Source organism: Parasteatoda tepidariorum, chromosome X1 (genome assembly GCF_043381705.1).
Source record: "Parasteatoda tepidariorum isolate YZ-2023 chromosome X1, CAS_Ptep_4.0, whole genome shotgun sequence".
Classification (NCBI taxonomy): Eukaryota; Metazoa; Arthropoda; class Arachnida; order Araneae; family Theridiidae; genus Parasteatoda; species Parasteatoda tepidariorum.
In genome coordinates this window covers 68,734,411-68,748,529 of record NC_092214.1, presented here as the reverse complement: position 1 = coordinate 68,748,529, position 14,119 = coordinate 68,734,411, and the positions used below count along the sequence as shown (strand labels likewise).

The following is a 14,119-nucleotide window of genomic DNA, read 5'->3' as shown; positions in this document are numbered from 1 at the left end:
TGACGTATAACATAGCTCACAACATTGGAAATTTTGAGACTGTAGTTGAACAGCCGTCCCAATTATTACTCAACTTCAATCTTCAACTCCGTAGGCTTGTAATTTTGAACCCAATCCAGAAGACAAGGAAGCTCCTGGAACCAGTATTGGGAGAAATTTGCCTTCATGGAGGACTGTTTGATGAAACTTACCCGCATTTGCGTTACATGGGGAGCAAAACCACGAGAACCTGTTATGTTTAGCCTGACGGCAAAGAAACTCAAACCGATGATTCGTCTACCACTAAGGAAATTGACGTCAGCACTCTAGTAAGTGTAACCCGGGTGAGGAATTCGCATCGACAAGCCATCGCTGGGATTCGAAACCGGGGCACTTCATTGGAGCTCTATCCACTGAGGTACCACGGCTCAACATTGGAATTTATCCATATTGTATAAAAATAACTACTAAGTAATTGCATTGAATGAAATACTTACTTCATCATGAATTTCATTCTGTGCCAAGACAAAGTATTATGAGGAGTAAAGTACTTCCGATGATGACGTAAGAGCTCAATACAGTGTTCGACAAATTCATTGAGAGATTCAGATAAGTCTCCTTCCTAAGTATATGAAACACTTGTGAAATTATTCTAAATATCAGATTAAATGAGAAAAAGCAGTAAATAGAAAACGCACAAAAATTAGCAGCATTTTTATTTTATTATTAATTACCTGTAAAATAACAGCTGATCAGATCTACAAAGCAGATCACTTCAATGACATTTAGTGCTATAGCTTTAGAACTTTAAAGATGACTTAGAAGACTAGTTGTGGGGCGGCTTAGTAAAAACATTTCGCGCTTCATGATAAAAGTATTCGTTTTTACCACTGTTCGTATATTAGGTAAACATGATTTAATGATATTGGAACTCTTTTCCAATATCTTTAAATCATTCTTCCTTCTTTAAAAGTTATATTGAGGGGGGACAAGAAAGGGTAAAATGGGGAATAGATTTAAATGTTGCTGTTCAGACAAATGAGGTATTATGTTCGATGCATTTTTACACTGGAATTTTTACTCTAAAACTGATTCAAAATCTACAGAACTAATAATTTAGAAGCTATCACGGTTATATCCATAAAAAATCAGTTTTGTGTTTATACTTATTTACACTGTTGGCATGTCTATCAATGGAAGTTAGGTTATGGTTTCAGTGTTTTTTCGCTGAATCTAATTAGATTAAAACAAAGCATTGAGGATCAATAGTTCGAACGCTATTAAGACTTTTATGTACAAAACGAAGTGTTTTGTACCTATACCTATTTATACGCCTGACACACTTATATAAACAAATGAAGTGATAAATATTATGCGTTTTTTACTCAGCATCAAATAAAATCAAAATTACGTTGATATAACTAAAAACTTTGATGTTATAAAGATTTTATGAATAAAAGGATATAAGTCAAAAATTATAATTTTTATGCATAAAATTCTTAGTATTTTGGATGAGAACTTTTATTTTATTGGTTATAGCGTAAAAAAGTACATCGGAAACAATACCTCACTTGTCTATATATCCGTTTCAAAAGCTTTGTCAAATATTGTACAAATTAAACATTTTTATGTCTTACAACTTCTAAACTATTAATTCTAATGACTTGTCTTTGATTGCATTCGATTCCCCGTAACAAAATACAAACGAAACAATACCTCACTTGCTTCGGCTTAATTTCAGGTATGCATAAGTACTTAAGTGTTTTTTTATACAAACAAACCATTCCTAAACAATTAGTTTTATCAATTTCAGATTAGCTTATTTGATTCATCGTAAAAAAAGCATCGAAAACAACACATCATTTGTCTAGATAGCAATATTCTTTCTCTTTCATCTCTTCTTCACTTAAAAGAATAATTACCCAAATTAATCACGCACAGATTTATTAGAAGTATCTGGCGTATAGATTAAGAAATTCTTACTTGATATATAAATCTTCAGGCTCTGTATTCCAGCAAACATAAGCCCTAAGCCATCTTTTAGTTACTAGTTATGCAACCCGTAACTTCTAACTTTATTTTTGCAAGTTACATTATTTGTTTTCAAGTTAGCATTTGTCCAAAAGGTTATTCACTTTTATGCTAGTTTAGTTAAATCGAGATGTTGCTGTAAAACTTTAACTTCTTCAAATATTGTAACCGTTAAACTTAATCACTTATCTGTATTTTAATAAACTCTTATGAATGTTTTCTTTCAGATACGTACATTTTTTAAAAATAAGTAAAGGAAATATAAGAAAAGCAGATGTTTGATTTATAGTCTAAGAGTCGAATGTTAAGTCACAGAGTACGTCTGTTAATAAATTCAATTATATGGAGTTTAATCGATTTCAATAAGAAATTTGATAAGAGGCACTAATATTACTTTTATTTCGAATCTTCAAATGCGTTGGAACGGTAAATAGTGTAGAAAGTTATCCTCATTTTATCGCTAAGTCTCTTTTTCGAGGAAAAACGTCAACTAACGAATGAAAAAATAAAACATCAATGGTCATCAAATAATGACTAAAGGTCAATCTCATATTGTACGAGTGGACGGGAAAGCAGAACGCATCAAATCATTAAGATATCAAAGGAAAAATTAAGATACCAAGCAGTTTTTAAGATGTCAAGGATTTTTCGTTTTAAGAAATTATAATTATATCGATATGTATGGGGCGGGAAAAAAACAGGCTCACCTGAATTACTTATCTAATGATCGGATTTTCACGTTCTAGGACTCAATCATTATGGTTTGAAGGGTAGGCCTCAAATATGCTTAGTAATATGCTTCAGACGATATATCAAGTTACGAAATCAGACACAAAAAATAAACTTTCTCTGAATAAGTATGCCTTTTTTCGGTGGATTCAGATTCCTAACCCCTAAGATATAGGGGGTAGACGCAATCAGGGAAATATGCTCTCAATAGTTTAGTCAGGAGAGCGGCAAAATTGTCTCCTGACCGAATATCGTCTGCACTGTCAACGAATACCGTCCGCACTGTCTACGAATACCGTCATCATTGTCTACGAATACCGTCTGCTCTGTCTATGAATATCGTCTGTAATTATTAATTAGCTAATTTGAGGTTGCCCCTCAAACCACAAGATTGAGTCCTAGAACGGAATATCCGTTCATTAGATTTAAAGTCATTCAGGGGGGTCCGTTTTTCAGTGTGCATAGCTAAAAAACTTCAATTACATTTTATGATCATTTTCTTCGATGAAAAAAAAAGGAATTCTTACTTCTTCCATTGAGAGTACCTCTTCATTTTTATCCCAAGCGAGAGACAATTCTTCAAGTTGTTGATACAGAAATGCATAATCAAGAATAACTTCTTTATGCTTACGGTAAATAGCCAACCACTGACTGTAAAAAAGAAACAAATGGGTAAAATATGTCTAAAACTATTATATAATCCACTCATTGTTGAAAAACATTTTGATAAAGAATGGGCAATCAAGAAAAACTTCCCAATATTTATGGTAAATATATAACCACTGACTGTAAAAAAGAAAATACTGGATAAAATATGCCTAAATTACTATTATATAATCCATAAATAGGTTAAAAAATATGGTTCCAACGCATTAGCACAATAATACTGCGGCGAAGGATAGTTTGAAAATTACCCGATGCTACGGAACTACAAGGAACTCTAATGAGTAGTAATTAATCATCCAAGCTTGAGCAACAGGTAAAATTGTGCAGAAATTCCCATGCTTTACACTACTTTTCCATTGAAGAATATGGAGGAAAAAATTTTTGACGCAAGAAAGCCCGCATTTAAACGTTCAGAAGAAGCTGGGAATAACGTTCAAAGGGTTAAAGTGACTAAAAGTTCATAATTGTAGAATAAATCTTTTGGCCATTACTAGAGCAGAAATTCCTGATGATTATATTCTAAAATCATTCAGTCCACGTTTATATGCTAGAAGAAAAAACAGCCACTTTCTGTGTTGATCTACAAGTCTAGTCTCTACAAGTCTTGCTTTTCCAGTATCATTGTTTTATAAACACGTAAAACTTAATTACCATATAATTAGGGCACTACTAATTATACTTATTTTGCAAGTACAATGTTCCAATGCTTGATCCAGGAGTCTTTTTGCTTTCTGGGTTCGGTTCAAAATTACACGGATACGGAGTTGAACATTGATTGTCGTCAACTTAAAATTGGATCGGGTATTCAACGCCAGTTACAGAAAAAAAAAGAAATTAAATTTATTAAAATTTGTATCTAATCTGTAAAGCACGTTCGTTCTACTTCATCCAAATCCGTTCACAATTGTGTGAAACAACAGACTGTTTGAGTCTTGTTATGCTGCACAAACAGTTCAATGTTTTTGGCATCAGTGTTTTATAAATAGTGTCTAGGGAAACATCCAAATATTCTTATATCTGCCTACATATGATTTCTTTTTATAGTTTTACGTCAAGGTAAGTAGATGCTTTATTTACGTTGAGTAACATCACTGAGGATGATCCGAAGACATGCCATCGCAATTCGGGAGGCAACTTCCTTAATTTAGACATAGATCTGAAGGGGAAGGAAATTTTCTTCAGATCCCTGTATCCATGGTACTGCTCAGTGACCGACCACAGAATTTAATTTATGCAGATTTTACGAGCCCATATATCGCATGTACTCGGTGGGTGTAAGCGGTGTCGAGTATTGAATCCCCAATCACTAACCACTAAGCTACCACGGCAGATTTTATTTCAAAGGCACATTAAAGAATTCCCGATGTCGTAACGTTTTCAGAACGCATTTATGTAGCTATGACATTATAAAATGTGAGTTATGTTCTTGATTACTGATTTAAGGTTCGTTGAGTAGCACACGTAACAAGTACGACTGATAAAAATAATACTTTTTTTCAATCGTGTATATCACTTATTCTAACGTAAGTAATAGTTTAGAAAACATAGATTTTTAAAATCTAACTAATATTTTGTGCTGAACCTCTTCATTTAAATTAAAAATTATGTGAATGCAAAGGAATAACTTTGAGTAGTTAGCAATAATATTCTTTCCAATATACTTACCATGTTTACATCGTCAATCACCGTTCCAAAAACTAAACATATTCATATAGTAGTAAAATATCAAATGCCATATTTGCTACTTTTTAGGACAGATTTGTCTGAATTTCTGAGCTGCCACTATTTTAAGCTTTCGCGTAAGTTTTTTCTATTGGTAGCAACAACTCTTGTATTGAAAATTTTAAGCAACGTTTTTTTTTCTTCTTTTTTTTCTTTTTTCTTTTTTTTTTGTTTGTTCCAAATCGAACGGCTATCAGACTTTCTAATCAAATAGTTATGTTATTTGTAAATTGCTGTAGTCAAAATAGTTTAAATTCTTACTTGCGAATTTCTAACTAAATATATATTAATGTAAAATTACCACGAATTCGTAATTAAATATATATTTTGCAACGTTTTAAAATCTGGAACCAATCTAACCGAAAGAGTTACATTTCCAGAAAAACCAGAAGAGTTGGCAGTCATGGAATTTACGCAAGTCTCAGTTTTCTACGAAAAAAGATAAATACTGCTACATAAAAGGATCAAGATGACAAAGATTTTATTTCACGCAACAAAAGTTTCATTTTAATTAAAATAAGTTCATGATAAGAATAAATAAAACTCACAAACTACTCGTAAAAAATCAAGGTTATGAATTGTGAGAAAGAAAATGAATTTATATTAGAATAAATAAAATTTTTGAAACAATCGTAACTGTTAATAAGAATTTAAATTGAATCTATGTAATGTCAGAAGTATGTTGGCCGATTTATAAAGATTAAAAAAATGTATTATCTATAAAAATTCATAAGTTCACATGAATACACAATGTTTCTTCTTAAGAGCCCTTTTCCATTATGAACTGAACTTTTCGACAAAATTCTTGACATCCGTTTTCTCGATAGAATATTATTCAAAAGTTCAAAATTTATCAAAATAATTAAGAAATATAGATAAATTGTGAAAAATAGTACTTTTTGAGCGTTTACAATTTTTTTTCACAAAAAATTAAACCGATATAATTATGTGTATAGTAATTTTGGATAAATTTATTTCATATTGTACATTTGACTTTGGTTAGATCTTTAAAAAAACATTTTTGCTTATATTGAAAACATTTTTGCTTATATTGAAAACATTTTTGCTTGTATTGAAAATTCTTTTAATGTGAATTATGCAAAAAAAATATTTTTAAGAAATACGAATTGAAAAACGGCAAAAATGTTAAACTATTTTCCTAAAATTTCAAATTGCAGAATTGTATCTCTATAACTTCACCAGGAAAAGTCCCGCAGTGGGCTGATCGCTAAGAAACGGTTTGCAGCTGATCACCGAAGACGAACATCACTGGCTGCTGTCAGTGTGCGGGTGGGTGACCACTTGGATCATTCTGAGTATGGAAAGAGGGTGTGCGTTATTGGTTCTCGTTAAACTGTTCTACCGTAAAGTTCTCTACTTCGCGTGCAGGTCGTTGGGCTATCGAAGTGGGGGTTCCATCACTTCTGCAGAGGATCAAAATTATGATGGCGTGTCTTCGGATCATCCTCAGGTATGTTTTCCAGACCGTTGCCAATGCCCCATTCTGCAGCTCTAGTGTGACGTAAATTAACTACAACAACTTCACCAGGAGAAAAAATTATTGAAATTGAAAAATACAGCGTGTTATATTTCTTCAATTCTTATTAGACGTTGACCTTGTATTTTGCATGCTTCAAAAGACTGCCCAGTTGAGAAAATAACAATTAAAAATTTGGGGAAATTGAAATCTGTGCTTAATAATAAATTTAGCTTCACCTCTTTCACCTCAATGGCCGACCTAATATTCAGACACTTTTGCATCGCAAAAATATTTTTTTAATATATTTAAAAAGCATTTCATTGTACTGCATTTATAGAGTTTAATGCCATTAGTAAAGGATGCTATAAAGAAGCGGTGGTTCCAAATTTAAAAGATATTGAATATTTAGGGTTACAAAGCAAACATCCTTATAAGCTGTGCGAAAAGTTAAAAAATAAATAAATAAATAATGAAAGGTGAACAGGAGACAATGAATCGTAGAGGCTTGCTTTCAAATAAAGTATTGAGTTTTGCACTGTAAAAATTGCACTGATTTTGTACTTGGCTTGAGGCAATGTAGCTTAAATAAACCACATTTAAATTGGAAACTTTCTGTAGAATTTTCAGATAATTACAATACGAATTTTTGAAATTTTTGTAGTATTTACGAATAGTTATATTAATAGTTTTCGAAATTTCTGTGCTATTTCCAGATAGTTACAATATGAATTTTCGAAATTTCTGTAGTATTTCCAGATAGTTATAATATGAATTTTTGAAATTTCTGTAGTATTTCCAGATAGTTATAATATGAATTTTTGAAATTTTTGTAGTTTTCCAGATAGTTACAATTCGAATTTTCAAAATTTCTGTAGTATTTCAAGATAGTTACAATACGAATTTTCGAAATTTCTGTAGTATTTCCGGATGGTCACACGTTTTTTAAATTTCTGTAGTATTTCTAGATAGTTTCAACTACTTACAGCATATTACGCAGAAACATCTTATTGTCTAGATGGTAGGATATTCTAGCTATTCGAGGATGAAGTTTATTATTAGAATGTCCTAAACTTTTTTTAAAAAAAAAAAAAAAAAAAAAATTAAAGATGCGTCTTCTTACCATACTGATTGTTGTAAATCTGTTATATCTCCTTGTAAAGCATGTTGATGCAAGATTAAAAGAGCTTGTTGCGGCATTTCTCCTGACCATTCATAACTATTACGCTGAAAGAAAATTAATGCAACAATATAAATAAATGCTTACAATGCTGCCTATTCTAGAAAGAATTTTAAGAGAATGCGGAATGGGTAAGATTTAACAAAGATGATTATTTCTCTCGTAATTCCAAATTTCTTAAACAGTTGACCATCATTAACGAAGTTTACGTCTGTATGCAATAGGGTCAGGTACATCTGCGCCACTATCGGTAATCCAGCAACTCACTTGACCATTTGCCAGACAAAAAATAACGAAAACCTCAATTTATTGACAAATATAACTGATCAAAATTATCATTAAATTATTAAAAATGCTAATATAATAAATATAAATAATGTAATAAATATAATAAATAAAAATAATGCATATAAATAATATAATAATATAAATAAACCGTATAAATATAAATTCGTTAAAATATATGAATATTACACGTACGCGTCTTACGCGTCTACACTGTCGGGCGAATATACCTGTCGGAGAAACAATTTAACAGACTAAAGTACCCGTAGGAAAAATGTCATATTATGACACTTGAGTTATCCGGCAGCAGAATCCCGGACAACTGCCCGGACCCATCATATAATTCTACTGCAACCTTAATATGAAGTTAAGTTGAATCATATTATACTGCTTTTAAACTTGACTACATAATGATATAAGGCCGGGATAGTCTGGTCGGTAGGGCACTGGGCCGATGTCCAAGAGTTCGTGGGTTCGATCCCCACCGGCCGAAGACTTCCCATGTAGTAAATGGTGAATGATACACGTTAAATCAGTCGAGTCGCTAAGTCCTCCATGTTCCCATAGTAAATCAAAACCTCTGGGGGTACTGATCCAGGAGTTTCCTTCTCTTCTGGATTGGTTCAAAATTACAAGGCTACGGAGTTGAACATTAGTAGTCGTAAACTCAAGAATTGGTTCGGCTGTTCAACGATGGATATAAATGCAAAATATAATATAAAATAAAATACACGATGCTGTGGTTCAAAGTTCAATATGGTGCATCAAATATGCGCCATATTATAACTGAAAGTAAAAACGAAAGTACTATTTAGTCTGACTTCTCATTGTTCACATTTGTTGAATTTTTTGTTTTATAATAAAGCTGGACGAATTATTTTATGTAGAATAAAAAGCTTTATTGTATTTTATTTTTGAAAAATTAAAAAAAAAGAAGAAAAAAACTTGTGTGTTGAAATTGTTTCTGAAACTATAGTATAACCAGATAATTGTTATAGCCCATAAAACATCTTTTATACAGAAAATTCAAATATATAAGTTAAGATCATGTAATACATTAAAGCTAGTTTTCATGAGTTATCAATAACCAAGAATTTTTTTTAAAACACATTCAAATAACTGGTCTGAAAAATATCCGCTAATTATACTTACTTCAAATTTTCTAAGTTCATGGTCCATGAATATCCAAAAGAGTTTTTGATGTTCTCGAATCTCTCGCAAATTATTATTTCCAGCAGCAATTCCTCGATCTTCACGAGTTCCAAATTTTAATTTCAAGTGTATTTGTCCTTGAACATTAGAGCGATTGGTACGTCCTCGAAGGCGGAACCACCGATCTACACCAGCGGCTGATATTTCCTAGAAGGGTTATTCATTTTTTAAAAAAACAGTGATCTGTGTTATAAAATTGGAAATAGTTAAATAAAAATAAAATCCTTGTTGAAAAAAAAACCGATAATTCCATTTTCAATACATTATATTCAAATTAATAAAGTTATTCTCAATGTTTACATAATGATAATTTTAATTAGATTGTAGGTGGTAGAAGTGGGTGACGAGCTTTTTGCATTAGCCTATAGCTCTGCTTTTTCATTAATGTAGCTTATTGCTCATTTTGTTTAATGGTTTATTGGTACAACATACATTTGCGGGCTTATGTGTTTAATTATGGGTTATAAGTCAATGTCAAATAGATAGACAGATAGCACAATGCAGAGAAGAACAGCACAAAGATACATCCAGGGTAACAGCGGGATTTGAACCCACTACCACAATGCTTTGAAGCGTTAGGTGGGAGATCACCCTCGGCTTCGCTAAGATCCACCGAATATTTGCGATATACGTTCTCGTAAAATCTTTGGAATCGAAAGTGTTGTGGTCGGTTGCTGAGCGGTACCATGGGTACAGGGATCTGGGGAAAATTTCCTTCGCCTTCAGATATATGTCTAAATTGAGGAACTGACCTAATATGATGGCATGTCCTCGGATTATCTTAAGGGATACTTCCCAGACCGTCACCAATAATCCATTGCGCAGCTCTTGCGTGACGTAAATTAAGTATCTACCTAATGTTTACACAACAATCATTTTATTTATTCATTGGTACACATAGATACAGGCTTGTGTTCTCAATGACAAAAGTACCGCTTATAAACCTTTGTAAAAAAGAAAGACAGATAGCACAGTTCAAAGTAAGACAATACTAAGATACATCAAGGGTTATGGCGGGATTCGAAACAGCTATAACTTTATGCTGGAGAACGTCTGGGGAGCATCCCTGAGGATGATCCGAAGACATGCCATCATAGTTTTGATCCTCTGCAGAGGAGATGGCACCCCCGCTCCAAAAGTCCGACAACCTGCACGCGAGGTCGAGCACTTTACGGTAGAGCAGTTTAGCGAGGACCCATACCGCACACCCTCGATCCCTACGCAGACTGATCCAAGTGGTCACCCACCAGCACACTGACCGCAGCTAGTGATGCCTGACTTCGGTGATCTGCTAGGAACCGTGTCTTAACGATCAGTTCACTGCGGAACCATTTTTAGTTGCCATAGAGCTTTTGCAAGTAAGTAAGCATAACATCTTCCTAAATGAGCTCTCTACAATTTGATATAAAAAATTTTGCTTTTAATTTTATTCAAGTTATTCCCTGTCCTTATTTATTTAATTATAAACTACTAAATTTAGTGACTTACATTTAGAAACTTAACACGAAATATGACTATAACATTTGTGAGGGTAAATTGGAAAGTAAAATTAATTATTACTTCCAATTTCCAAGGGTAAATTAACAATCTAAAAAAATATCCACGTCATCTCTACTCCTACTGATTGATAAAATTATTATTTTTTTAAAAATAATATTAAAATTAAGTATACATGTTGTCGTTGTTGTAGTTCATTTACGTCGCACTAGAGCTGCACAGTGGGCTATTGGCGACGGTCTGGGAAACATCCCTGAGGATGATCCGAAGACATGCCATCACAATTTTGATCCTCTGCAGAGGGGATGACACCCCCGCTTTGGTAGCCCGATCACCTGCATGCGAAGTATAGCACTTCACGGTAGAACAGTTTAACGAGGACCAATGCCGCACACCCTCGGTCCCTACGCAGACTAATCCGTGGTCACCCGCCCACACACTGACAACAGCCAGCGATGCTTGACTTCCGTGATCTGCTGGGAACCGTGTCTTAACGATCAATCCACTGCGGGACAAAGTATACATATATTAGATATGAACGAGAAAAAAAATCACCCAAGTTGTCTCAAAATTGTGACTTTTTGCATCATTTAAAAATATTTTCGGAACTAAGTTGCCAGATTACAAATTATGAAACTTAAACGTTAATAGAGAGTAGTGGGATATATTTTTAAGGCGAATTCACACTGAAGTTAAGAACCGTATTTGATTTGTCGTTACCTTGGATTGGCCTGAATACTGGATCTGTGAAGGTAATATGTATTATACTAGTTAATTCAAAATTTATTGCTAATAAAAGGTCTAATTTTAAATACAGCATTTTAATTCAATGATTTTATAGAACTTATAAACATTTGTTGTAGGATATTAATTATTTAATCGATTATTAGAGGAGGCTATTGATTAGTAATAAAATTTCAAAATATTACAATGAAGTACGGTTTTAATTTAAATTTTTGGTTGTCCTGAATTTTCCCGAATTGGATTTGCACATGGAAAAAATTAACCCAGAAGACTGAAAGCTTTTAGTATAAATATATTCTTCAATTAATTTTCATACACAATAAAGTAAATGATTTTGTATAAAATTTAATATCATTTGTGGGATAACCATTGTTTTTAATCAAATTTTATAAAAGTATATCTGTTTGTTTTTGGATAAATAAGTAATACTACAAATTGTTTTAATTCTATTTATTTGATTCGAATTAGTATTTAAATTAATGTCTTTGAAATATTAAAATTCCATGCAATTAGTGAATTTATATTCAACTTAAAATCATTCCTTATAAATATTTTCTTCTCTATCAAACGTTAAGTTCAAAAAATTAAAATTAATATTATTGTTATGATTACGAAGTAATATAAATTCCTCGGGGTGAATACTATTTAACAAAATGCATAATTTTGTAAAAAGATAACTAATTTACATACATCATAATTCCATAATAAATATAATTTTTAAAAAGACAAGAGTTAATTTGAATTTCCTTGCAATTAAATTTGCAATTTAGGATATTTTTATTATCATAGTACTAAATCAAAAGAACACATTTTAGTTTAGAAAGAGGAATGCTATTAAAGAGATCCTGGAAATCAATAAGTCTCTGTGGATTTAATTTTGTTGTGTTTAATAGAACCTAAATTAGGTTGATTGCTAATATTAATCCATAAAAATCATTTTTAATCTCGGTAATAATTTTATTTAAGTAGTTAGAGGAAATAATGTCAGGTTTAGTTAAATAAGTATTAGACATATTAATGATTGTTCGCAATTTAAAAGGTATTTTAAGAAATTGAAACTGATTGCAAATCATGGAAATTGTATATTATAAAAATTTAAATTTTTAACTTTATAGAAAGCTAGAATTGCTTAAATAATAATAATATTAAATAAATTGCTAAGCTTGAAAGTTTACCATTTATTAATTCCTTTTTAACAGTTCAGTATAGAATTTTTTACTGATGATATTATAATTGCTGTTAACTTTGTCTATGGGGGTTCAAAGTGTGGTCTATGAGGTGGGGTGGTAATCTTGTTATTGGGGTGTGTCTATATATGTGGGCTGCAAAGTTCGTTTGAAGTTGTTTAATAGCAAGATTAGTTTTAGAAAGATTGATTAAATTGTTACAGTTATTTATAATTCCCCTATTATTAAAAATAAAGTCCACCTCTGTTTGGGTTCTATGTACAGTCCGCAAAAAAAAAAACGAATCACCCTGAATAACTTTTGTTCTAATGATCAGATTTTCACGAACTAAGCGTCAATCTTAATGGTTCCTGGGGGTGACCTCATATANAAGTATTACTTCCAAAGGTAAATTAACACAGCCTAAAAAATCATCCACGTTGTCTCCACGTCTTGCTGATTGGGCAACTTCCTTGAAATATCTGAAAAAAAGCATGTAAAAACTTAATGTGAGTCATCTATATTAGTTCCTAAACCTATTAAAATAAAGTGAATCAATAAGACCTTAACTATTTGTGATATCAGCTATGAAGAAGGAATAGTTTAGTGGTTGTGGGAAAATGTAACGAGCTTTAAGAAAGTTGTTATAAAATATTTTGTTTCCGTTGTCCTTTCGTGGTGCGATTTGCTTTTTTTGGACGATTGTTTTATTTAAATTCTAGCTTTCCAGTTTACCTTTCATATAAGTTAACGTTTCCAAATATTATATATACATTTTAAAATATGAACTCTCTAAGAATATATTGCATATGTTTTAAGGAATTTTATGCACATTATGATATTGCGTGAGTAAAATAAACATCTTGAATTCAGCGAAGATGTCATTGCAATAAAAAATAACACCTGCCCGTTTTTGGAGAACCTAAATAGCATTAAATATGCACGATCAAATGTTTAGGTATCACGCGAAACTTTCTCATGACTACGATCAATATAACGATATTTTATAAGAGTATGGAATAAAGCTTTTTGCCTGCAGTTTTGTTGTATCAATTGATGCATAAATTGGGTATGTCCTTGGACTAGATGCAGCTAAGAAAATATAGAGTCATAGTCAATCATTTAAGTTCCTAAGAAAATACAAATAATCGATTGAAGAACGTTATTTATTTCATATAGCAGTGATCAAACAATTAGGTACTTTATATTTGATGCAGTTGGTTTAAAAAAACTGAATCCATTAGATGATTTATATTTGGTGCATTCGTTTTTTAAACCAAATCAATCTATTAGATAATTCAACTAAATCCATTTGATAATTTCTATTTGACGCGTTTAGTTTAAAAAGAGGTACAGGTAATTTATATTTTATGCATTTGTTACCATGAACCAGTTAAAATCGTTTTTCAGAAATTTTACTGGAGAGAACAT

At 31.9% G+C, this 14,119-nt stretch overlaps 1 protein-coding gene across 4 annotated transcripts in view; it reads right to left on the bottom strand.

The window, feature by feature from the left end:
* The window catches only part of LOC107451031 (BAI1-associated protein 3), a 344,805-nt gene that overhangs the window by 78,914 nt on the left and 251,772 nt on the right, over positions 1 to 14,119 (bottom strand). For all 4 annotated transcript variants that reach the window (XM_071187328.1, XM_071187326.1, XM_071187327.1 and 1 more), the window contains exons 9-13: positions 13,089 to 13,170; positions 9,222 to 9,428; positions 7,728 to 7,831; positions 3,267 to 3,390; positions 477 to 601 (exon numbers count right to left, since the gene is read on the bottom strand). In XM_071187328.1, the coding sequence (XP_071043429.1) occupies positions 477 to 601; positions 3,267 to 3,390; positions 7,728 to 7,831; positions 9,222 to 9,428; positions 13,089 to 13,170 (642 nt within the window). The remainder of the gene's footprint in view (positions 1 to 476; positions 602 to 3,266; positions 3,391 to 7,727; positions 7,832 to 9,221; positions 9,429 to 13,088; positions 13,171 to 14,119) is intronic.